General features: G+C 34.4%; 3 protein-coding genes across 4 annotated transcripts in view; 2 read left to right on the top strand and 1 right to left on the bottom strand.

Moving 5' to 3' along the window:
* LOC308638592 (olfactory receptor 4C11-like) overlaps positions 1-27,538 on the bottom strand; it is a gene marked incomplete at both ends in the record, with an annotated part of 413,029 nt that overhangs the window by 380,506 nt on the left and 4,985 nt on the right. The gene's annotated exons all lie outside the window — the stretch shown is intronic.
* Positions 172-1,122, top strand: LOC308634911 (olfactory receptor 4C15-like; the record flags this gene model as incomplete). Its single annotated transcript, XM_081269109.1, has 1 exon — positions 172-1,122. The coding sequence occupies one exon, from the start codon at positions 172-174 to the stop codon at positions 1,120-1,122; it is 951 nt and encodes a 316-aa protein (XP_081125235.1).
* Positions 10,196-25,882, top strand: LOC308638838 (olfactory receptor 4C15-like; the record flags this gene model as incomplete). 2 transcript variants are annotated; one of them, XM_081276683.1, is made up of 2 exons in its annotated part: positions 10,196-10,368; positions 25,096-25,882. In XM_081276683.1, the coding sequence occupies 2 exons, from the start codon at positions 10,196-10,198 to the stop codon at positions 25,880-25,882; spliced, it is 960 nt and encodes a 319-aa protein (XP_081132809.1). The 2 variants fall into 2 exon arrangements, with proteins under 2 accessions (XP_081132809.1, XP_081132810.1); XM_081276684.1 differs by having other exon boundaries at positions 10,196-10,525; positions 25,277-25,882.

Raw genomic sequence — 27,538 nt, 5'->3', positions numbered from 1 at the left:
GGTTAGGCAACACAGGCTTCCATTCCTGGTACCAAGAAAAATCAATCAAAACAAAATTGTCATAAATATATGTCAGCTTCATGGTGTGACTTTTGGAAATTAGTCTGATGCTCTGTTATTGTATTTGCAGATTTCTATCATCAGTTTTACTTTAACCATTTCAGAGAAATCATGAAAAATCAAAGCTTCATAACTGAATTTGTGCTCCTGGGGCTTTCACAGAATCCTGCTGTTCAGAAAATAGTATTTGTTGTGTTTTTGTTGGTCTACGTTGCAACTATTGGAGGCAACATGCTGATTGTAGTGACCATCCTCTGTAGCCCTGCACTGCTGGGCTGCCCCATGTACTTCTTCTTAGCATTCCTGTCCTTCCTGGATGCCTGCTTCTCCTCTGTCATCACACCAAAAATGATAGCAGACTCCCTGTACAAGAGGAAAACCATCTCCTATACAGGATGCATGATTCAACTTTTTGCTGAACACTTATTTGCTGGGGCAGAGATGATTATCCTCACAGTCATGGCCTATGACCGCTATGTGGCCATTTGCAAGCCCTTGCACTACTCTGCCATCATGAACTGGAGGCTCTGTGGCATCCTGGTGGGGGTGTCCTGGACAGGGGGCTTCTTGCATGCCATCATACAGATTCTCTTTACTTTCCAGCTGCCCTTCTGTGGACCTAACATCATTGATCATTTCTTATGTGACCTGTACCCATTACTGAAGCTGGCCTGCACTGATACTCATGTCCAAGGCCTTCTGGTGATCGCTAACAGTGGGTTAATTTGCATCATCAACTTCTCCTTATTGCTTGTCTCCTATGGTGTCATCTTGTTCTCCCTGAAAACACACAGTTCTGAAGGGCGTAGGAAAGCTCTGTCCACCTGTGGATCTCACATTACTGTTGTGGTTTTGTTATTTGTTCCATGCATATTTATATATGCAAGACCTCCTTCTGCCTTCTCTTTTGATAAAGAAGTGGAAATATTTTACACCATCCTGACTCCCTTACTCAATCCTTTGGTGTATACATTGAGGAACAAAGAAGTAAAAACAGCCATGAGGAAATTGTGGAATAGACTGTTGGTGGTTTTGCAGAAGAAATGGTGTATTGTAGTATGAAAAAAATATAATGCAGAGTGTAAAAATCTTAGTAGTTATTTAGACAAACACTTTGTCTGGCATGTGCCTCATATGGAAAGAGATTACATAATTCTGAGGAGAAATTACACTAAGTGGAGCAGTGAAAACTTATACTTTAATTGAAGATCACACTTTGACTTGGAGTTGTCTCTCAATATTCTCATACATAAATAAAAGACAGTTCAATTTTATGCTTTCTTACATTTATTAAAATTGGAAGGGAATCAGCATATAACAATGATTTCCATTCATATTACACATTAGAAAACAAAACTTTGTAGGAAAAAAATATTTGAAATTAGGAATTTTAAGTGAAAAGAATGTTCTCTCTGATGCAGAAATCCTGGATGATTGGAATATGGGGCTTTGTGTGGCATGTAGGGTGGTGTTTTAGAGAGTTATTTCATGAAATTTGAAACCTCAGGTTCTCATCCTGGATCTCTGTCCCTACAAAATTCGATCACCCAAATTAATCTGAGCTGTGTAGAGCATTTATAATATATTATAAAGTATTTTAAATAAAAGATGTTGAAACAAAAATCAAAGAAGATTATACTTAAAAGTTATATATTAAATTCAACACACATGCATGCATGCACACCCATTTCAACAGTGGAAGGCATTAGTGAATAACTTGTTTTCCTGGTGCAATCTGGGAAGATTTCTGTGGACATATTGTTTAAACTGCTGCTATGTCCACAGTAGAAATGGACATTGTAGTGGGGGGAGGATGGCAGAGGCAAGGTTGACGGTGAGTTATGGAGTGATCAGGGAATGTATTCAGGAGGGACAGCAGTTGTTAGACTAGAAAGTTTATGAGCTCAAGCCCTAGGAGGACAATTGGAAAGGCAGATGGCAGTACAGGCAGCTTTGAAAGTCATGGTGGGCATCTCAATCTGAGAACTGCAGCAACTATTTTATTATTTTTATTCATCGTTTTTAACTGCCCACATTTACTTTTCAAGTGATAGGAAGTAAAATATAGGAGTGATTGGAAAAAGTGAGAATTGGTAATACATGAATTTTCTCCTTCTTCAAGGAAAAAAATAATCAACTCAATAAAAGCCTGTGAGGATCTATTTAAAGGATTTTAGAACTGACCATTACCATAACCGGAATTATAAAATCTCAACATGAATATTTGGTCAGTACATTCCAATGATTTTCACAATGAAAACCAAGGTTATCTCACCCAAAGTGAGAGAGATTTTGTTTGTCATTAACTGTATTCAACATTTAATATAGAATTGATAAGTTAAAAAAATAGTGTGCAAACCTTATTTTCTATGTTTGAAAACATAAAATGATCCTCCTAAAGCTAAGGAAAGATGTTTAGTCTTTTTACACCCACAGATAACACTTGATAGTAACTTTTCTGAGTCTTAAATGAGAAACAACTTGACAACTCCAAAGCCATGGATCAATGGTACTTTGGAAGCACTTCATGCCAGCATTTATTTTATGGGGACAACCATGAGGCAGCTTAAATATTTTGGATTGAGTTACTAAATGCAGGGAACAAAAAAAGATGGCTGTCTTCAGTAGGTGTCTGGCATCTGAAAAGGAGTAGGTTCTTTATTATGTATAATCACCAATTCTAGTTGTAGGTAACTTAGGTTAAAAAAATCAATTAAATAATTCTGGGTGACTTTTCTTCTTTGGTACTGATTTATCCTTGAAAAGCTGCTAACATGTTTTTATGGCTCCAACATTTATACTTGCTAAAAGAAAAGTTATCAAAATTTCATAACCTTGTTTTTATGGCCTCCTACTAAGAGGATAACTTGTTCCAGGTTTTATTATTGTTTTCATTGTATAAATATAACATTGAAATTTGGATAACTGAAAATTTCAAATTGAATTTTTTGCCCCCCAAAAGAGTTTTTATTCTTATTTCCATCATAGCTTTGTTTCTTTTTTTGTCATTAAAAACGCTTTCACTCCTCATATTTTCATCTGTATATACCAATATTTTCCACAACCCAAAATCTATTTCACTTTTATTTTATATTTACAACAATCTTCAAGATGCTGTAAACATTAAAGTTATTTTATTTTTGTAATTACTAAAGTTATTTTGATCTATCATTTGTACCTTTGATCATTGTGACAAAAAACTAGGATGATCTATGGTATAACTTAATTATTTCACTCAGCAAAGGAACTTCATGTTTTAAAGCAGTTGTACAAATATCTTCATTATAAGTAAGTGAACAATTGAAATTCACATTTTTCAACAGTGAAATTTACCTCTTGGAAAGCTAGTGCTAATGATCATGATGAATGTAATTGCCCCAATTGCACATAGTGCACAGCCACATTTGTAAATGCTTTGCACATATTGAATTATGTAGACTTCCTAGCATGTCTTAAAGGTAGTTTTTAGAATCATTTTTGTTCTACAAGTGAAAATCAAAGGATTTGTTGAATGAAAATCTCTGGTGGGCAGTGGGATATGTTTTGATCAGATGCAGTGTGGCATCAAACTCCATGTTGATCACTGAGATAATACACTTCTCAGTCTGGTTTTGTCTGTGTGTATCAGAATCTAGTTGAGAACCTCATGATCTAAATTGAAGTTTTTGTGGTTTTAAATTGCCTGACCACTCTCTCTTCCTGTTGATTGCAGTGTATGACTGCAGGGTTGGGGACACAGTCTACAAAAACCACATTATAGAATTTAGTGATTAAGTCCACAGACTGTAGAATTAATTGTCCTTATGGATTTCAATATTTCTTAAAAATCACTCAAATTATGCACTTTTTTGCGGTGTGTAAGGAGACATAAAATTAGATAGAATGAAATATTTAAATTCTGCAATAAGAGCAAATTGTTGGTGAGGATCCTCCCGAAGCAATTTAAACATCTGTGTTCAAGTTTTCCTCAAAACATCATTTTAAATGCTATGTTGCTTTACCTTAGTTACATCTGCCGCACCATCTTCCAAGGAAATTAAAAAAGGAAAGTTCCTTCAATCTTCTTTGTAATTTTTTAAATTATTATTTTATAAGATCAGTTTATGAGAGAAAACTAACAATCAAATAATGCATACCTCTTCACATATTTTATATGAAATATTGTTGTTTCATAAATACTCTTTGCTATAGTTAGGTTTTCCATATGGAGTGATGGATGGATGGTTTATCATAGAATTTTGTGTTTATATTTACTAGATGCCCAGGATTTAACCTGAATACTGCAAGAGACAGTATGTTCTGTGCCCAAATACCCAGTGCTCTATTCCTGAGTATCATGGGAAATGAAAGCATCTTCAATAGAAATCCAAGGTCAGTAAGACAGGAAAACAGAAAACACAACCTTTAATTGCTCGGGACAAAAGTTTTGCAGATACATGAGCAAGTTAAAAAAACACACACACACACAAATTGTGTTTTGGAGTATCATGCTGATGGAAAATTTCTCCCTGGGGAAAACCAAAGAGTGATTCTACAAGTTCATGACCTATGAGGGCAGATTCTTTAAAGTCTAGATGGAAATCCAGGAGGAAGTGTTGCTCATTTCTTTTTCTCTCTTTTACTTTGTTTATGAGACCACTTGGAGGAGCAGTGGGGACATTCTCTACCTTCACTGTCACAGGAGCTCTTCCTCTTTCTTAGGTGTAAAGACTTGGCTATGGACATCATGTTTTGCAGCTCACTGAGCAAATGTTTCTCCATAGAGTTGGCCATCACTAGAATTTTAAAAAAGAACTGACACACGGTGAGATTTGTGATTTTGATTTTCATGGATGTTTGCAAATTAAGGTGCAGTGCTTAAAATTGTGCTTGATGTGGTAGTGCTTAGAGCAGGGCACAGGATCAATATGTCAATAACTGTGCACTTGGTATAACTGCATGACCTTTAGGACTTCAGGCATGTTGAATGAAGATTATATGATTAGCAAGGTCAAGGGATGTTGAAGTCAATAAATAATACATTAGGAGCGCACAGTACATAGTTGACACAGAATAAATGTACAATGAACAGTGGTTCTTGGAGTGCATCTTTTTTTTTTTTTTTTTTTTGGAGGGAGAGATTTGTTATATTGATAAAACCAACTCTTATGAAATAAGACCCATTTTCAGGCATTTATCTTCAATATAAATTCAAACACTTAGAAACACATCTAATACATATTTTTGAGTGGGTGTAGCAGGGGTGAAATTCTATTTCATTGAGTGCTCTACAAAAGGATATGAAATATTTCTCCAAATATGTAGATCTTTACTCATATTTATTAACTTTTTTCTTTATTTATTTTAATGGACACATAAGTATTGTACATAATTATGGGAACAGTTTGATTAGAGCAAAGTAATCAGCATTGCCTGTCACCTCAAATATGTATTATGTTTTTGACTTAAGAAAACACAAAATCATCACTACCAGTTTTTTAGAAATACACAGTCAATTGGTTTCAACTCTGGTTATCCTAAAGTAGCAGCTATGCTGCCTATTTTAGGACACCTCTCCACCAATTAATCATCAGCTCTCCTCCCACCCCACTTTTCCCAACCTTTAGGAACCGGGGTTCTTCTCTTTAGTTCTGTGAGATCTGCTCATTTAGCTTCCACTTAAAAGTAACAACAGGTCATTTGCCTGCTAATGTTTGCATTATTGTAATGTTTTAGAATAAAAAGTAGTCTTTTCAGACATTTTAGAAAAAGTACTGACATATTAATCTAGTAAAGATAATTCTTGCAGTTACAGTCACAGGTCATAGATATAGAATGTAACATTCATTATTTCCACAACATACTTCTAAAAAGCCCAGGGATAAATATTAAGCCTAAAAAAGAATGACTAAGCCACAGAATTGAGTCTTTAGGACTAATTGTTTAATTGTTCCTATGTGCATTCTGTATTTTAAGTAGCATTAGTTTTTTGCATCAGAATTGTTCAGAAAAACCTAAGTGGCTAAGCTCTGAACTGTAGCACTTGCCACTGTGGATTGTCTCTACCTTAAATTGTGCTAAACCACTGAGACAACAGAAAAGGAAGCAAGGTAGCTCAGGCATCCATTTGGAAGCACACCAGTGGTTGTATTATATTGTTGTATTGTATCCAGATATTTATTACAGAATTTTTTTCTCAAATTACAGAAGCATGTCATGTATGTGTGTGTGTGTATGTATGTATGTATGTATATATATGATCTGTATCTACATTTCTTTATATATATATATATATATATATATTTATATATATATATATTTGAAATATATATGTCATAAGTATAAATGATTAAACATTTAGGTTAAGCTAAAGATTAACATTGAGGGACAAAAAAAGGCTATGAATTCTGAGGGTATTTATCTATTATTGTTGATTAACATCCTGGGTTAAAAATATGGTTAAAAAAAAATCTGTAAGTAAACTGCACAAAGAACAATAGAGTAGAGGTAAGGGAAGGAAGGCCAAAGGAAAGGAGGGATAGGGGAAGCACTGGGGACAGATAAAGCAAAGTATATCCCATGCTTTTTATGTTTATATCAAATGAACCCTATTATTACCTGAAACTAAAAAGAATTGATGAAATATGGTTGATTTAAAGAAATTACAGGCAGGGTAATTACAAATAGTACTTTATTATTTCAATGTTCAATAACAATATTTAGAAACCATAAGGACAAATGCAGTCACATTCAACTTCTACCTGTAGGAGACTGTGAATTTAAATCTGTCATCAGTAAATGCATAAAGATTGGGGAGGGCTGGGCCTGTTGCAGGGCCATTAATGGAGACCTTACAATGGGTTGCAATTTTAATTTAAGATTCACTTTTTTGGTAGTGTGTTGCTTCCATCTTTGCAAATGAATTTCCCTCAAATCTCACATCCTCTTTCTGAACCATTCCAATAATGGAGAGTCTTGTATTTATTAATTATGTTCAATTATAAATATTCTTATAATTGTATTCAGGTATTTATTGCAGATTAAGGTTTTCTCACTGTAATATTTTATTTTCTGGCTTGTAAAATTCTATTTAAAATATTAATACAAGTGAAGGAGTAATTATTATGTTTTTGTTTCTTTCTTAACTTGCTGCAAAATCTTTTACCTTTATTTCTTTATATAATTAATTATATCATTAAATAGACATCTTTCTCATTGAGCTGTATTTATGTTTCCTATGACACTATGGCATTTTACATGATAAAATGTCCCTCTGTCATTTAAGTTTCATAATATTTTTTAGGGTTTAGGAAATTTGTAGAAAGAATAAAAACACATTTATGATTCTGGAAATTATTCTGGAAGTTTTTGTGAATTTTTTCAAAACCATTACATTTAAAAACTATTTTTATTACAATCAATATTTTTGTGATTCATTCAGTCCTTTACTTCCCTTTGTGTATGTTTGTGCTGCTTAAATATTATGACATAACTGTTTCTTATACTCCTTTTCACTTCTACTGTGAACTTCATATTTATAATTCCTCTGCATTTGACACTGTGGTCAGGCAGCTTGAGGCACAGGGATTTGTTAAATGGCACATTGCTGTTAGACAATGAGGCTGGAATTGTAGATTTTTGATAGGAGAAACTTATCACTGCCTTTTTTCCTACTAAATTTTATTTGGAGTAATTTGGGATCAACCAAAAAGTTACAAAAATACAGAAAATTTTTATAGAATATCAATTTCCCTTAATATTATTACTTTACATTATTATGGGTGCATTTGTCATTATATGACATGAATATAAATGCATTTTTATAAGTAAACACCAGATTTAGTTCATATTTCACTAATTTTGCCACTATTGTCATTTAGATACCCCAGGATTCAATCTAAGACAATATATTTTATTTAAGATAAGTAACATTTAGTGATTTAAAATTCTAAACCTTGTAATTGTGAACCATGGAGTAGAGCATATTCTCCATGTTAGATTTTTAACACTAATATTAAGAATTACTTTCATTTGGGAAAGAAGGGATTGTTTCATTTACATTAAACAACATTTTATTCATACAATGGTTTTGCTCTTAGACCACTCAGAACACAGAAGTGTAGAGATAAGATGTCTGTAATTATTAGATGACTTTAGGGTCCTGTCTTCAACTTCCCACTCCATTGGTTCCTATTGCACAATGAAGCAATCTGAAGAAGGCATGGATACAGGTGGGTCTGAGTCCACAATAATATAGTCAGGGACTACTGGAGACATTTAAAAGTACAGTACATTTAAAAATAGTATTTCTTCAGTGCTAATGAACATGAGTGTTTTTATGTATATGACTTTATCTGATTTACACAAGAAACCTATTTGTAGACATTAAACCCATAAGTACCAGAGGTACAACTAGAATCTTACAGAATTTTAAGGATTTTAAGTAACCTGCTCCATGCTATAGAATAAACAGAAGGATCTGGATTTGAACCCATATCCACTGATGTTCTCACTCATTTTCTTTCTTTTACTTTCTTGCTTTGGTGCTAGGCTAAGTTGAACACTGCTGAATGATGTATTGCTATTCTTTATTCTGTAATAAGTGTTTTCTACCAGATCCAATGAACTTACAGATACTCTTTTATGTTGTTGCTTTCTTTTAAGTGACTATGAAGTTCAAAATACAGACATTGGTCAGGAAAGACCTGAGAATTCAATGGAAATGATTGTTTTAAAGTATGTGAACAAATAAGTATTAATTTACATAAATATATATATATTATGTAAAAATTTTAAATTGTTTCTGGGAGTCATAGAAATCATTTTTTTATTCTCACACGAACCCATTATATTTCTATTAACCTTTTTAAAATACATATATATGTAGAAAATTTAATATTGTCACACAGATATGCTATTTCACTGATTCATTTTGATTATACATACAGGTGAGGATATATCATTCTTTGAAGCTCTGTCTGTGGACTATGATATCAATAGTTCAAGTAACTATGTGGATGCTTCATGGAAGAGCATTCTGCAAACAAGGCAGCTGGTTTCTTTAAGTGAGTATATAATAACTACAATTGGTTAGTTTTTAACCAATTTGTAACCTTATGATGGTCATCATAAGCAACATTCCACCCTTTCAAATTTGACCCTCATGATAACCCTTGGAGATGAGCAGGTAAGCTATAAATGAACATCTCCATCTGACAATAAGAAAGTCTCAACAATTTGAAACATTCATCTTGAGTTATACTTGATCAGAGTAGGTCATGTAAGCATTGGCAAATGATTGATTAAGCCTCTAGACTATGGCTGACAGCTAACCTGTTCTCTTCCTTAGCTATGTGGTTGCTGCTGGTTTGCATGTTTAGAGGATCAGATGTAGATTCTCATTCCTCATCATTTGTTGGATTTCCTTTATCAAGGTGCTTCATTGAAACATGAACAAAGAATCAGAGGCTTTAAGCTTTACAAGTGGACAGAAATTCTAGAAAGGTCAGCCTTCATTGAAGTCTCTGATAGAAAATACAAATCCCATCATTTCCTTGTTGATCCAGTGGAAATGCCTTGGATGTGAGGGCAGAGGTGCTGCGTGTGACATCCCATGTCAAGCATCTTTTGTTTGCTGGAACTTACATTTTTTAAACTTGAGTTTCCCATTAGTAAAATTAAGATAATAACACTTAAACCAGATTAGCTTCTAGACAGTGAGCCCTGAACTATGGCTGGCCTTGATTACTTGATGTTGTTCTTAGTGATAATATTTCAATAGGTAGTACTCATCCGATAATAAAAGTTTCATGAGGACTATAGCATCTGGGCATACTCCTCTAATTTCAGAAGCTCAAGAGGCTCAGCCAGGTGGGTCATAATTTCAAAGCTGGCCTCACCAACTTAGCAAGGCCCTAAGCAACTTAGTGAGACTATGTCTCAAAATAAAAAATGAAAAACAGATGGGAGTGTGTCTCAGTGGTTAGCAACACAGGCTTCCATTCCTGGTACCAAAAATTCAAAACAAAAAACAAAACTGTCATAAGTACATATCAGCTTTTTGGTTTTACTTTTAAAAACTAGTCTGATGTTTATTATTATTATTATTATACTTGCAGATTTCTATCATCAGTTTTACTCTATTTCAAGAGAAATCATGACAAACCAAAGCTTTATAACTGAATTTGTCCTCCTGGGGCTTTCACAGAATCCTACTGTTCAGAAAATAGTATTTGTTGTGTTTTTGTTGGTCTACGTTGCAACTATTGGGGACAACATGCTGATTGTAGTGACCATCCTCTGTAGCCCTGCACTGCTGGGCTGCCCCATGTACTTCTTCTTAGCATTCCTGTCCTTCCTGGATGCCTGCTTCTCCTCTGTCATCACACCAAAAATGATTGCAGACTCCCTGTACAAGAGGAAAACCATCTCCTATACAGGATGCATGATTCAACTTTTTGCTGAACACTTCCTTGGTGGAGCAGAGATGATTACCCTCACAGTCATGGCCTATGACCGCTATGTGGCCATTTGCAAGCCCTTGCACTACTCTGCCATCATGAACTGGAGGCTCTGTGGCATCCTGGTGGGGGTGTCCTGGACAGGAGGCTTCTTGCATTCCATCATACAGATTCTCTTTACTTTCCAGCTGCCCTTCTGTGGGCCTAACATCATTGATCATTTCATGTGTGACCTGTACCCATTACTGAAGCTGGCCTGCACTAACACTCATGTCCTAGGTCTTCTAGTGTTTGCCAACAGTGGGTTACTCTGCATCATCAACCTCTCCTTATTGATTGTTTCCTATGGTGTCATCTTGTTCTCCCTGAGAACACACAGTGCTGAGGGGCGGAGGAAAGCTCTGTCCACCTGTGGATCTCACATTGCTGTTGTGGTTTTGTTATTTGTCCCATGCATATTTATATATGCAAGAACTCCTTCTGCCTTCTCTTTTGATAAAGAAGTTGAAATATTTTACACCATCCTGACTCCATTGCTGAATCCTTTGATTTATACTTTGAGAAATAAGGAAGTGAAAAATTCCATGAGGAAATTATTGAAGACTCTTGTTGATTTATGATAAAAAATAATATATTACAGTTAAAAATATAAAATATAAAAAACTTAGTATTTATTTATATAAACACTCAAATACTTTTTTTCATGTTTCTTATATAAAAAGAAATCACATGATTTTAAGGGGAAATTGTACTGTGTGGGGAAGTTAAAACGTTTTCAATTGGAGATCAGACTTTTACTAGGTGTTGCCTACTTAATACTCTCATATGTAACTCAAAGATAGTTCAATTTTATACTTTCTTATATCTATTAAAACTATGATTTAAAATTGTGAGAATTTTTTTCATAAGCTTTGAAGGAAAATAATCTTTGTGAAAGAGAATATTAGAAATTAGGAACATTTCAAGTAAAAAGAACAATTTCTCTGAGCTGAAATCAGTGATTCTGTTGTAAAACATCAGGAGTTAGCAAACAGAAAAAATTGAGAAAGAAAAGTTCTCAAGGCACCCACATAATTTCAATTCTTCTTTTTTTAAAATCATATCTCTGTTTGTATATAAGGTATGTTGACACAAATTCATTAAGTATTTATGCTTTTTTTAAACTACTTATGATTGTTATTTTATCTCTTTATGTAATATTATTTGTATTCAATTTGGTATGTTTTTATTTTTGTATCTATATACACATGTATATATATATATATATATGTGCATATATGTTTGTATGTTTATATCTATATCTACTTTCAATATTCATTTTTGCTGTTGCTAATATTAATAATAATAATAAATGTTTTTTAATTATTTTTATTTTTAGTTGTTCAAAACATTACAAAGCTCTTGACATATCATATTTCATACATTTGATTCAACTTTTACCATCTGCTACAGTTGAGTCTCTTGAATTTGAGAGATAGAATCTGATTGGTCCAATCCTGCCTATGGGGTGATCCCCTTGGGTCAGGTGGACACCTCTTACCAATCAGCTGTGGTACAGAAGTTGGAACAATTCCTCACAGAAGTGAGCAATGAGGGTCTTTTATTCTATTACAATCAGAAGCAAATCCTGAGACACCACACTACTATCTGTACTAGTTTAAAGTTAAAGGTATAAGGAGCACACTTTCCTCATGGCCCTGCAGAGGGAATAGAACCCAGAAGAATGAGCTATAAAAGCAGATTGCTGCCATATATAACAAATTAGAATAAAAAATTACTAAGTAAGTAAGTAAATAAATTAATTAAATACTACTTAAAGGTTAATGATAAGCCTAAGGAAATTACCACACATTGTTTGTAAATGTTAGTTCAAAATTATTATGTCTGTTACACATAACTATATATTTAGATTTGTGACAGCATGTACCCTTTAAAAATAAAATACAAAATATGTTAAAAAGAAAGCAGATTTTCAAAAAAAAATTTAATTACAGTTTACTTGGTGATTTTTATTTCTCTGATTTCATATATCAAAGTGCAAGTAATTCATTTTAGCAATAATCAATAAGAATAGCATTCAAATTTATAAACACATTTACTGTCATTACTATATCTGTTAGACTCAGATTGTCAAGTGCCACATGCAGTGAAGTTATTGAGAATTAAATATTTTATTTTTTCCCTAGCAAAAAAAAAAAAAAAAAAATCACTGATAACATGCCAGAGAGTATTGTTGGCAAAAAATAGTAAATTGTCTTTATTTTACTCTATTTAATCTTATAGGCCATCACTAAAGTATAAGAGTATATGATGTTACTTTATTCCTCATGATAGACATGCAAAAAATACATGTGATTTCATTTATCACTCATGGGAAAAAAAAAAGTCCATGAAAGATTAAACTGTGAATCTGCAATCTCTCCTGGACAATATGGGTGCCCTGCAGCAGACCAAGAGTGTGACATGGCTCAGAAATGACAGCATGCTTCTCCTTTGCCTTTCCCTTTCTTCACATCTGCCGATCTTAAAAGAAGGGGTAGCTTCTTCATATCCTCTCCCTTCCAAGGTCCTCATATTTCAGTTTATTTGTCTCTAAGAATTAGCTCAAGAAATGTGGATTTGCTAGATTAGTTCCATTGCCTTATGAATCTGTAAAGCCAACATTTGAAATGTAGCTATAGGGTAAAGCACTATTCTAGCCAATGAATCAGTACCAATTCATGTCTGCTCCATCATATGCTCAAATTCAAACAAGTTTTTTTTTTTTTTATCATTATTCTAATGCCTAACATATTACTGTGGACTCCGTAGATTTATACAAGGATAAAAATCCACTAATATTCAGCAGGGGGAAAAACAAATACTGAAAGACATCTACCAAACTCTTTTCATTTCCACTAGTTTATTGAACAACATAATTCAAAATTCTTCCCCAAACAATTGTTGCTTTGACTTTCCATTTTGTTTTCGATATTGATTAGCTTAGGCTTGGTGAAGCTCATTCCAATGCTGAAAAGCTTTTAAGCCATCTAATTGTATGCTGATTATAATTTAACCTGTTAAGGTTTCTGTAGTTATTCAAAGAGTTTTCAGAAACACATTATGTTAATGTAAATGATGTGAATTTAGAAAAAATGTCTCTGGACATGTGAAAGCAGACCATACATGTAGAACACGATCGATCCTATTTTTTAAAAATTTGCTCTAATTAATTATACATGACAGCATGTGCACTTTGACACAACATACATAAATGGAGTATAATTTCTCTTTCTTCTGGTTGTCCATGATGTAGAATCACACTAGTTGTATGGTCATATATGTCCATAGGGTATTAAAGCCTGATTCATTCTACTATTCTTTATTCAAAGATCCTAATTTTAAAAACTTTTCAGAAATGACATTTTGTGGAATGATTAGCCAGATACATTCTTGACTTTGTCCAATGTCTTGCAGTGGATTTCCCTCTTAAACTACTCTTTGCCTACTATGTGCATCATTACTCACTCTGGCACTTTTGAGTGTTACCCTGATTCCCTTATTCTCTTTCTTCTCTGGCCTTTTGTAAAAATGTAATTCTTTTCCCTATGGCTCTGACTCCTCCCCTTATACTGTAATCATTTAAATTTTTTTATCACTATCATTTTTCAAATATGCATATAAACTTTACATTCTCTTTGAGCCATGCTGAAGATTGTGTCCATTAGTGCAGTCAGAACATAAGAACAGACTAGTGTTTTTTGTTGTTGTTGTTGTTGTTGTTGTTGTTTGCTTTGTTTTTCTCCTCTGTTTCTGATTTCTTGATTTTATATTGGCTCCACCTAGATGATTGGAGCATGGGGCTTTGTGTGGCATGTGGGGTGGTGTATTAGAGAATCATTGCATGGAATTTGAATATACAGGTTCTCATCCTAGATCTCTGATGTTCCCTACAAAACTCTACCAATTCAGTTTAGCCTTAGCTGTGCACCATGGTTTTAATGTATTGTGAAATATTAAATAAAAATTGTTAAAGTAAAAATGAGAGCATAATGTCTTCAAGATTATATGATTTGACAAATATGTGCATGTTTTAATAGGTTAGCTTTAAACTCAAGATTCTCCTGCCTCAGCCTTCCTAGCCACTGGGATTACAGGTGTATACTACTATTCCTGGCCTGAATCACCATATTTTTAAATATGTGTGTGTGTGTGTGTGTGTGTGTGTGTGTGTGTGTGTGTTTGTGTGTGTGTAGGTGCTTATCCACTGAGCCCTATCTTAAGCCTTTTTTTTTTTTTTTTTTTTTTTTTTGAGACAGGGTCTTTCTAAGTTGCTTAAGGCCTCACTAAGTTACTGAGGCTAGCTTTGAATCTGTGATTCTCCTGCCTTAGCCTCCCAAGCCCTTGGGATTACAGGCATGCACCACTGTGCCCAGTTTACTTTTTTAAAAAAAATGACAGAAATGAAGCTAAACATTAAGAGAGGTTGGAAAAAGTAATGAGAATACATAATACCTGAAATTTTTACCTGTTTACAGAAATAAAATAACTATCTCAATGATGCTCTGTGAAGACCTATCAAAAGCATTCTAGGATTGGCAACTATCATATTGGAATTTGTGACATTTTAACCTGAATATCTAGTCTTTATGGTCTATTGATTTTCACAATAAAATAACATGGATATTTCAGCTGAGGGAAAATGTTTAGTTTCCATATACACCACAGAGAATACTTGAGAGTAAACTCTTTTGAGTCTTTGATAAGAAATAAATTGGCATTGAGGGATCATGTTTGGGATGCCCTGCACACCAGTCTTTATTTTATGAGGACCATCATGAGTCTACTTGTATTTTGCACTGAATTACTAAGTGCAGGAAACAGAAAGATGGAAATCTTCAGTGGGCCTCTTTCTTATGAAAGTGAATAAGCTCTTTGTTAAAGATAACCTTCAAGTCCAATTGTGTATAATTTAAGTTGTAAAGGAAAATAAAATTCAATTAAGTAATTCAGACTGCTGTTTGTTCTCAGATGACTTAATCAAAACTTTATCATGTTTTTATGCCTCCAAATTTTAATGAAAACATAAAAATTTCATAACTTTGCTTTCATGGACTATAGTTAAGAGGACAACTTATTTCCAAGTTTTCCTTCTACAACCTTGGAGTCTGCCTAACTAGAGTTTTCTTGTTTATCTATCTGTGCAAGAAAGCATTTTTATTTTTTTTCTTTCTTCTCATTTCAATCTTATAAATGCCATGTACTTTAATTAATTTTTAAATATTTACTAAAGTTATTTGAAGCTGTCTTTCATAGCTTCTGAACATTGTGAAAAATTACCAATATAACTTATGTCACTCATCAAAGGATTTTCGGGTGTTAAAACCCTTTGTTTGTTTGTTTGTTTTGGTACCAGGGCTGTGGCACCCAACCACTGAGCCACATCCCCAGCCCTATCTTGTATTTATTTAGAGACAGAGTCTCACTGGGTTGCTTAGTGCCTCACTGTTGGTGAAGCTGGCTATGAATTCACAATCTTCCTGCCTCAGCCTCTGCTGCTGGATTACAGGCATGTTCCACCACACTCAGCTTAAAACATGTAACTGTATTATTGTTAAGTAAATTGTTGAAATTGACATTTTTGAAAAATAAAAATTAACCCTAAGAAAGCCAGTCCTAATAATCATAATGAATGTAGTTACTCCAATTGTACATAGTGCACAGCCACATCTTCTGTATACTTTGCACATATTGAATTATCCAGCCTTCCTAGCATACCTTAAAGGTAGTTTCTAGAATCATTTATGTTCTGTAGGTAAAGATTAAGGGCCTGGTTGAATGTCAGATCCTTATTGTGCAGTGGGATGTGGTTTGACAGAAGGTAGCCTCAGACTACATACTGATCACTGAGATAACACACTTCTCAATCTGAGTTTATTTGTATATCTTAGCATCTAGTTGGAAACATGATTATCTAAATTAAAGTTTGCATGGTTTTAAATTATCTGACCCCTCTCTTTCTGCTAGTTACAGGGTGTGGCTGCAAGGCTGTGAACACACTCAATAAAAATTACATTATGGCAGGCAGTGATTAAAGCCTAAGGAATTTAAGGAATAATGTGGTCAGAATGTGTAGTTTTATCCTTGTACTAAAACATTATAAAAGTCCAATTTGGCATGAACAAGAAAGGACTCATTGTTCACATTTTTCTCCATACTCTGGTCATTGTATTTATGTCTGTGATCATTATCAAGAAAGTATATGTGAGAGAGTCCCTGGGAGACAGTAATCTTGGTAGCCCAATAAATGATGGGATGTGTAGGGATTCTGACTGTGGAAATATACAGGGAAGCATTCTTCTGGTGAGCAAACTCCTGGGAGCAGCAGGCATTCTGTTTCCCACCCTTAGAATGTCCTGCAGTTTCTTCTAGGAATTAGTAAGATAACTAATACATGTACAATGTCTAGCTGTTGTGGCAATGCCCTTCATGAGGAGGCTCTGAGCTAGAGTCTTATCAGCCTTGAACTTGTATCAGGCACATAACTCCTGGGAATAAAGGAACTATCTTGTTAGATAACCACAATGTTTCACTGAGCCTAAACCTGTCCATATAACAGTAACTTTATGCAATCCACTTTCTTGAAAGCTACACAAAGCTCCTAACATTGCACTTTCCAACTTAGTATGTAACTGAGGAATAAGCTGCATAATGTTGCTGTCTGCAGCCTGCCTAGTGATGCAATGAACAATATGTAAAAATGCTGCCAATGACCTAAAGTAAAAATAAAGCTTGGCAGCTTGGCCTCTCTGTCATTCTGTCATCTTTCCTGCCTCTACATCTTTTCTCTGTGTCTCTTTTTATTTTTCTTATAGGGATGTCTTGAGTGTGACGAAAATTGCAGTTTAAGAATGGTAGTACAGGAGCTTCAGAGGCATTATTTCAACATAAACAGGTTCTGCAGAAAAAGAAGAGATGATTTCTGGACATGATGAAGACATGCCAGCTCAGTAGGAAGAGTCTTCACATTCTCTGATTCATACATCCTGTTTGCTCACTGTTGTAAATCTTTATCCATAAATCACTACATCTGAAAATGTTTCAAGAATTTCAAAAAAAATACTTTTTAGCCCAATTATTTATTATTTTTCACACCCTGCTGATTATACAAGGATTATTCTTGTAAGAACATTTGACTGATCCTGCACATCACAAAAGAGGTCTTGATTTTACCATCAATCATTTTTTTAATGAATTTATAGCCACCCACTCGTTTCCCTCATAATGACAAAACATCTTTTCACAGAAATTGATTTGAAAGTTTTAAAATATGTGTGGATATGTGCCTGTGTTTGAAAAGTGGCCTTGGTAATTAAAAAAAATGTCCTAAGAAGTAGGGGGAACTGAGCCTATCCAATCTCAGAACATAGTTTATTACTTACATTTTGCTATAAAAATAAGTCATAAAAAATTCTTAAAAACAAACAAGAAATTGCCCCAAAATTAAATGATTTGTCTCTGGGAACATTTTTAAATTTTTAAATTTAATCCTGAAGATGGAATTTTAAAATGATAAATAAATAGAAGAAAGACCAGTAGAACAGAGGAAGGGGTTCAGGAGGAAAAGAAGAGCGGAAGGAAAGGGACAGTACTGGAGTTGAAAATGAGCAAACTAGATTATATGCATTTATGATTATGTCAAAATTAACTCCACTATTACATCCGAGTACAGTGCACTAACAAAAACAGAAACAAGAAAAAAGAGTGACAAAAATTATCTAATTAATAAATTATATTTACCATGAATATAAAATGTATGGGAAAGAAGAGAATATTGGCTAAACTGTGGAAGGGCAGATTTCTACTGCACACCTCATTTCATTCACATTTTTTATGATTGTGGCTCCCTCTGTCTCTGTTTCTTTTCTTAGTCAAACTAAAAAAAAGTCTCCTTATTTTTCACAACTACGTAAATGATATTTATTATACCATCTGCACCATTCTATCTTTGTGATCTTGTTTCCATATTGTCCAACTCTATTCTTCTAACAGAAACAAAGACTAAAAGATTAAGCAAAGCAGGATGAAGACTAAAGAGGAGGTTGTAGTATAGTTTGGAGCCCAGATGTGTTGGCAGCATCTTATTACTGACTGGCATTTTTGAAATATCACCCTGACCAGGAATGTGATCCGTGTCAGGTAGTTCTTCTGTGTAGTTACTCACATGTAGAATTCCAATTAAAAAAGAATAACACTTGTTTCTTAATAGTATAAACTATTGACACTGGTGCTTCTGAGCCCTAACTTTTTTTTTTTTTCATAAGTCATTTTGATTGTTTTTCCTTTGGGGAGGAACAGAAATAAAAATAGTAGCAAATGGTTTGTTGTGGGTCCTCCTAAAGGATCCTCAGAAGCTGCTTCTGAGTTTTCCCTCAAGCATTGGTCTCCATGCTGTATTCCCTTACATCTCACAGATCTGCCTTATCATCTTTCAAAAGAAAAGAGGAAAAAAAAATCCTTTAATCTGTAGAAATTGGATTTTTAGTTCTGAAGTCATGGATCAGTTTTTAAGAAAAAAATTCAGTGAATGAATACCATTTGGGTACTTCTTTGTAAAATGCTTTTCTCTCCTTGCTATCTTATTTCACAAACAGTATGCATTTTCTTTGTGGACTGATGAAAGTATTTCTTATCATAGAACTCAATTTTTATACTTAGTAATATAAGAGTACTTTGCCTAATACTGCACAGAAATACTTTATTCCATCTCTTATACACTGTACTCTATTCCTGAATAACATAGGAAATGAAACATCTTTCATTAACCCAAGAGAAATTAAAAAAATAAAAAGAAGGAAAAAAATTCCTATTATGCAGGGACATAAAAGTTTTATGAATGCTTGAGCGAGTGAAAAGTCACACAAAAGTGTGTTGTTAATCAGGCTAATAGAAAAATTCCAAGCCCTGGGGAGAATGAGAAGCAATTCCAAAGGTTCTCGCCCTCTCAGGAAACCTATTTAAATTCCAGTCAGAAGTCAAGGCAGAAACTTTACTTCATTTTTCTTTTTTTCTAAGACCTTGTTGAAGGCAGCACTTAAACAGCACTGGAAACATTCTCCACCTCGATGGCCAAAGATGCTCTTCCTCTCTTAGATATAGAATGAAGAGTTGGAAAAAAGAACATCACGTTCTGGCCATTACCATAATGTTTAAGGAACTGTGCATGGTGAGATTTCTAATTCACACTTCTGAATTTCTAAAAAGGATTTTCAATGGTGATATAGTGCTTCAAAGTGCAGGTGTTGTGGTTGTATTCTCATGGTTAATGCCATGCACTGCCCTTTTGCTTAATAACTGTGTGCACTTGAGTTAGCTGCATAACCTTTCTGGCCCCCAGATTCCTCATTTTTAGTGGGGATTGTATCAAGGTGAACGGATGCATCAGGGGATGAAACAATGCAGGTGGAGCTGAGAGGACAGCACTTGACATCTGAAAGGACCCAGTACATAGCAGTTGTTACAGAATTCAAACCTTTCTCTTATTTTTCATCCTTTCCTTCGCTTTAGGAACTCTTATTGCTTCACGTCTAAAGAAATCCATACTCAGCTATTTATCTTTGAGTAAAAACTAATGATTCAGGAATTCAAATGAATATTTTCCCTCTATTTCTCCAATTATATCTTATTTGTTCCTTCTAAATACATCCTCATTTATCCTCTAACCCCCATAATAATGCTTTAGATTATAAGGTGAATTTTATGAATTTGTATTAAAGTACAATAGTAGGAGCTTGGTAAATTTAAGTACTATTGTGCCAATCATAGATACTGATAGAGAATACAAAATTTACTATTGCTACAACCGCAAACTAACAAATGGCAAAGGGAAGGACATTAAAGATAAAAAACAGGGACTCATAAGACAGAATGAAAGCTTCTGATTTCACTATGTAATTTGCTAAGTGTGCTTGATGTCATAGATTGCATTGGGCTCCTGCTGCAAAATTATTCAGGAAAGTTCAAGTGACTGATGTATAGAACTGCTTCAGGACTAAGTGTCATAGCTTGGTCTCACCCTTACCATTAGCTAAATCACTAAAACAAAAGAAAAGAAGGAAGTTCAGGCATCTGTTAAGAAGAAAACCAGCAGAGAATGGATAATTTTTCACCCACATTAAATATAAATGTTGAGACATCTAAGGAAATCGGCACAACTATACTAAGGGCGGAAGAAAGGACCAGCTATCTGAAAATAATGTATATCTTAGATAGCCAGGAAAGGGAATATGTTTAATCAGACAGGAAATGCTTAATCAGGCAGGACAAGAGATATATCTTTAATTGGTGAAGAAGAATCCTAGATCAAATATATGCTAAATTTAAGGAATTTTTTAAAAAGATAATTATAGATAGGATTTTTATTTATTTTTAAATTAGTAACATAATTATTTAATAAAATATATAAAAATGTGACTGATATGTACATCTATGTGCATGTAAATTATCTGAAATTTATTCCTTGAAGTACAATTACAAAAATACTGCCTGTAATGACATCCTAATTATAGATCTCTCTTACATTTTTCAAACATATGTAAATAATAAAATTTAAAACATAAATTATATTATTTGCAGAAAGTTGGCGTGAGAATTAGTTTTGCTGCTAAATAATTAGTTTTGTTAGGAAGAAAAAAAGTGAGTAGTGTGGATAGTGGGGCACAGAGAGGCCAACATCCCAAGATCACTGCCCAAGGAGGTGGATACTAGCCACCAGTCATGATTTGAGGGACCCCTGAGCAATCTCAGGAACAGTGCCAGCATATTCAAGAGTATGGTGTCAAGGAAGGAAAGAACAAGGAGTGTTCTAGGAGAGATATGGACAGTGTAACCTGTTACCTACATCATAATATAGAATTAAATTTTATATTTAAGAATATATATAGGTTAGAGAGGGTTGGGTCCATGATGTGGTCATTTTTGGAAAGTTTTCAATAGTTTAAAATTTTAATATAAGATGCTATGGTATGTTAGCCTAATAGTTCCACCTGTGCATATAAATTAACCATGAAACTCATATTTTATTTCTGAACTTTAAGGAAAATTGATGTTGCAGTTTTTAATCTTGATGCTTAATTCTAAATATTCCTACAATAGTAACAAAACACATTTTCCAAATAAAATATCTTTCATTGTTATGTGTTCCCTTCTAAATTATAAAATTATATTATAATTAGGATGTCATTACAGGCAGTATTTTGTAATTGTACTTCAAGGAATAAATTATATTTAAAATATTTATAAATAATCAGTGTTTGCTTTTCGTCTGCATTTCTCACTTATAAAATGCTTTATATTTTTTCATGTTATTAATGTTTTATTGATAGTATCAAGTTATGATAAGTTGTAATAATTTTATTTATATTAATATCTTAATTGCTGAATATTTTAGATATTTCTTAATTGCCAATCAATATTAACACTGTATAAATTTCCAATGTAAAATTTCTACATCTCTTTTCATTAATAGAATAAGTTTATATGTCTGTGGTTACTAGTATAAGCAATACAAACATGCTGAAGAAGGAGGATTACAAGTTTGAGGGCAGCCTTTAGCAACTTATTGAGACTCTAAGCAACATAGCGAGACAGTCGAAAAATAAAAAGGGGTGAGGATGTGGCTCAGTGGTTAAGTGCCCCAGGTTCAATATCTGGTACCACTTAATAATAATAATAATAATAGTAATAATACAAAACTTTATATACATTTAAATAATTTTCCACTACTATCCATAGTAGGATTCAGTCCAGAAAAGCACAGTACATTTAAGACATTACCTTTTAATGATCTAAAATCACAAAATTTGTGGTCAAAAAACATGAGCACACTATACTCTTTGTTGTTGAAGTTTTAGCACTAATTTTGGAAATTCTGTGCTTGAAAAAAGAAAGTGTTGGTTTGTTTGTATCTGATGAATCTTTAACCCCAAAATGCTATTTTTTCTTAAAAACACTTCCAGGTAAAGATGATGAGACAATGAATAAATAAGAGTTCCTTAATTATCCGACTAACATAGGGACCTGTCTTCCTTTTAACTTTTCACTCAGTTTGGATTTCTTTGTACAGGAAACAGGAATGGAACCAGGTAGGTCTCAGGGTCACAGTAATGCATTCAAGGAAAGCTAAAGGCATTTAAAGTTGTTGTGTGTTTAAAAAGTATCATTTCTTCACTGCAAACAACAATCAAATATTTGACCTTTGTAAATCAACAAGAGGAAAAGCACTGGTTAGCCTTGGAGGTGAGGCAAGAGTCAGGAGCAAAGGTTGTCATTTGTGCTCTGTGTCCCTGGCTGTGGCAGGACATTCTGGCCCCTCCCAACTATCTGCATTTCTGATTGCATTGATGTTTCTAGTGGATGGCCTCATTGGACTCTCACAAGAACCAGGTGAGTAGCCCTTCCTATTCAACTCATTCACAGAGCATAAGCTTGAGGCTTTTAGATTTTTTGAGAGCTATAATTAACCTAGTCTCAGAAAGTTTGGAAGCCAGGTCTTCATGAGTTTGGCTAAACTGACCCCTGTTAAATTACATATTGATCTTCTAGGGCTGTTGTCTGAGTCAGTGACCTTGTAGGGTTTACTTTATACTCTCATTTCCTTGGTGATAAGATGTGAGCGGTGGACACAGAGCTCACAGTGGAAACAGAGCTCATGTTGCAGACCTCAGTGAGGAATAAATTGAAATCACAGTGATAGTGGCTGCTGTCAAACTAGCAGACAACATACGCTAAGGCACACACTTGTGCATGTTAGCTTTATTAATATTCCAATTTCTTTCTGTTGGCTCTAAGGGGAAGTCATACATACAGGCCCATTTTTCATTCTTGAATAAACACAATTATGGTTTTATTCCCGTATTTTAACAACAAAAAATACATATGTAAATATTCACAGACACAAATGCTATTTGTGATTCTTTCATATGCACAGGTGAGAATACAGTCACCTTTTGAAGCTGTGTCAACCAGAAGCAAATGATTTCAAGAGTTGGGAGTATTTATCTGGAGAATCATGGAAAAGCTTCCTATGGGTAAAAACACTTGGTTTTCAAGTAAGAACATTTTATCATTTATATTTATATGTTACCAAATTTGATCATCATTATAATCCTTGGAGATGAGTGCATAAGCTGCTTATGAACATTTCTATGTTATAATAAAGTCATATAAATTTGAAACCATGTGTTTTGAAGGATTATATCTGCTCAGATAGGGTCACATTGTAATAAATAATGAATATATAAAAATAAAGTCTCAAGACTCTGAATTTTATTCACCCAGTTATTCCTTTCCTCACCTACATGTTGCCAATATGCATTTGTAGGTGGTTGGACAAGTGCCTGCTGAAGCTTCATGATGCATTCTGATTCCTTCTTAAGATTCTTCATTCAAACATGATCAAAGGAATAATATGCTTTAAACTTCAAGGTGGACCAAAACTATAGAGAGACCATGGCTTCCCTGAACTTACTGCTGGAAAAGAAAACATCCTAGTCCTTTCTCTGCTCATCTTCTGGGAGAGAACTGAATTTTGGAGCTAGAGATTCAGTGTTAAAACTGTAAGTCAAGCATCTGTCTTTTGCTTCAAATTAAGCTTTAAATACATATTCCTTTACAATAAATAGGGATAATAAAACCTCACACAGATTGTGGGTCCTAAGCAATTGCTTTCCCTGTACTCTTCCATTTATTCAGCATAAAATAGACATTATTTTTGTTAACCTTTGTTCACATTTTTAAATGATAAATGGCAAGTAAAATCTCAAAACTTTGTATGCATTCATGCATCAAGTATAGTAGAGCTATGCACTTTATTATACATATTTCTGTTTTATAAAGAATGAATCATCTCATTCACAGGACCAATTCTTTCCAATGATTTTAAGAAATTTTTGAGGAGCATCCATGGTGGTCAGGAACCACCTCAATTGCCTCTTATTTCTTCTTCTAATGGTAGAGGAAGGATGAAGCAGTCCTCTAATCGAGCAAGGCAGGCTACTCATCCCTGCCTCATTCAATGCCTATGGAAGGTGTGATTAATAAATAATAGTGTTTCTTTGTTTGCAACTTGAGTGTGGCTTGAGAATGCCTTTCAACAATACACTAGGCAGCTCCTACACAATGGTTAAAGCTGAATTTTGACAAAGTAATTTCTCCACCATGTTGAAAATCTGGTTTTCGTAAAGTGTACAAGAATTTATCTATACCTCAATTTTGCCTGATCTACAACAGCCTTCAATAAATATCTAATAATATGTTTTCAGTGATAACAAAAGCACTGGAGATAAGTCCACCTACTGTTGTAGCAACTAGTTGATGATTATAATATTACAAATAGCTTGAAGCAATTTTTTATCCAAAATATATGTTTACATGGTCACAGTTTTACCTTCACCTTTTCCTTGGAAATCATGCGAAACCAGAGCACTGTAACTGAGTTTGTCCTCCTGGGCCTTTCGAATAATCCAAGAATTCAGAAAATAGTATTTGTTGTGTTTTTGTTGGTCTACATTGCAACTGTTGGAGGCAACATGGTGATTGTAATGACCATCCTCTGTAGCCCTGCACTGCTGGGCTCCCCCATGTACTTCTTCTTAGCATTCCTATCCTTCCTGGATGCCTGCTTCTCCTCTGTCATCACTCCTAAGATGGTTGTGGACTCCCTTTATGAGAGAAAAACCATCTCCTATAAAGGATGCATGATTCAACTTTTTTCTGAGCACTTCCTTGCTGGAGCAGAGGTAATTGTCCTCACAGCCATGGCCTACGACCGCTATGTGGCCATTTGCAAGCCTTTGCACTACTCTTCCATCATGAACTGGAGACTCTGTGGCATTCTGGTGGGGATGGCCTGGACAGGGGGCTTCTTGCATTCCATCATACAGATTCTCTTTACTTTCCAGCTGCCCTTCTGTGGACCTAATGTCATTGATCATTTCATGTGTGACCTGTACCCATTACTGGAGCTAGCCTGCACTGACACTCATGTCCTAGGCCTTCTGGTGATCACCAACAGTGGGTTTATCTGCATCATCAACTTCTCCTTGTTACTTGTATCCTATGGCGTCATCTTGTTCTCCCTGAGAACACACAGTGCTGAAGGGCGGAGGAAAGCTCTATCCACCTGTGGATCTCACATTACTGTTGTGATTTTGTTCTTTGTCCCATGCATATTTATATATGCACGGCCTCCATCTGCCTTCCCCTATGACAAAATGGTAGCCATATTTTACACCATCCTAACTCCCTTGCTTAATCCTTTGATTTACACTTTCAGGAATAAGGAAGTAAAAAATTCCATGAGGAAAGTGTGGAAGAGACTGGTAGTTGTTTCTGATGAAAGGTAGACATTAAACACTTGGAAAATTAAATTTCTGACCTAATAAGTAAATTTTGTTTTTCTGATTGAAAATTTATAGGATTTCCTTTGTATAGAAATATGGTAATACACATTTATAGAAAAACCTTCATGTAGGGGTCAGAAAATGATCTTTACTTTCACATCAGGTATCAGATCTGAGCTGGCAACTTGATATTTCACACGTGAGTTAAAAATAATTGAATTGTATGCTTCCTTATATGTAAGTCAAAAATAGTTGAATTGTATGTTTCCTTAGAATCTAATAATAAAAGAAATAAAGAATGAAAAGAGAAATTACCTACTGATTGCTCTCCATTCACTCTACTTGCAAAATCTTTGCAGAGGAAAGACAAAAATATTCTGCATAATATTAACAGAAATTTACTCACACTATTTCATGGTATAAAAGATTGATGACAATGATCTTAGTGACTGTTGAAGGACTCAAGTCAAGCAGAGAGTAGAGATTCATAAAACTTCTACTGAAGGATTTCCTGTGTCATGTGACTTTAACATTCAGTGTGGGATGAAAATTTTGAGTCCCTTCTTGCATTTCCTGGGAGATAGGATTTGATTGGTCCAGTTCTGCCTATGGATAGCTCCTCTCAGATATGAGACAACCACCAATCAGGTGTTGTATGGGGACATTGGGCACACTCCATATGGGAGTCAGCAATCAGTATTTCTTATTCAAGTACAATCCAAGGAAACTCTTGAAACACCACTATACCAGCAATGCCTTCCTAAAGATGTGTAGATAGGGCTGTGACTTCCTCCCCTTGCAGAAGAAATAGTAGCCAGAGGCTCCAGAGATTAAAACATCAATTTTAAAAAAGGATCACATTTCAATTTGTATGTTTTTAATTTTCTTGACTTTGACTACCAAGTGAAAATAATTCTATTGGTGTAATTATCAATAAAGAGATAATTTAAATTTAGATAAATAAGTCATTATTATTGCTAAAGTTTAGTAATCTCAGGTTACCATGTAGCTTCTGGAAGAAAACCTATGTACTGACATATTTCAGTTTCTCCTAATAATAGTTATGGCTTTAGATCTCTATGGTGTCTTCTATGTAGATTTGCTTAGGTATGATGACACTCATCTCAGTGATCTTGTTGGGCTACCACTAAGTTGGCTCCTTATGGTTACCAGAATTAGTCAAAGAATTTTCAGGAATACACTGTCAATATAAAAAGTGGAAATTTAAGAAAATGTTTCTGGATATTTGAAAAAACAAGAGTGGGTTTCTACCTTTAAACAGGAAATGATTCAGGAAAGATGCTGTATTAACTCATAGGTAATATGAAAACATGATTTTACTCATAATCTCACAGTTGTTCTCCATTTCCTTAGAGGAAAAGGTGGAGTCTTGCCAGTGACCTCCCAGATTCTACAATTTGTGTCACTGTGACCTCTGTGACTGCTTTTTCTTCACGCCCTCCCTCCCTATGGGCTCTTTTTCTTTCAATGAACACATAGGGTCGTCTCCTAGCTCACAGCCTTTGCACATATTTCTTGATTTGGACCCTTCTTCCATCGGTGTGTTGGCTTATTCTATTCTCATTGTCTCTGCATCTCACATTGCCTACATCTTAAAAAGCAGAACTCTGCACTGTGGCTTTCATTAAGCCCCCTCAT

The sequence above is a fragment of the Spermophilus citellus genome (genome assembly GCF_964194105.1).
Source record: "Spermophilus citellus genome assembly, chromosome: 2".
Taxonomy (NCBI): Eukaryota; Metazoa; Chordata; class Mammalia; order Rodentia; family Sciuridae; genus Spermophilus; species Spermophilus citellus.
This window is presented reverse-complemented; position numbering and strand designations above follow the sequence as displayed.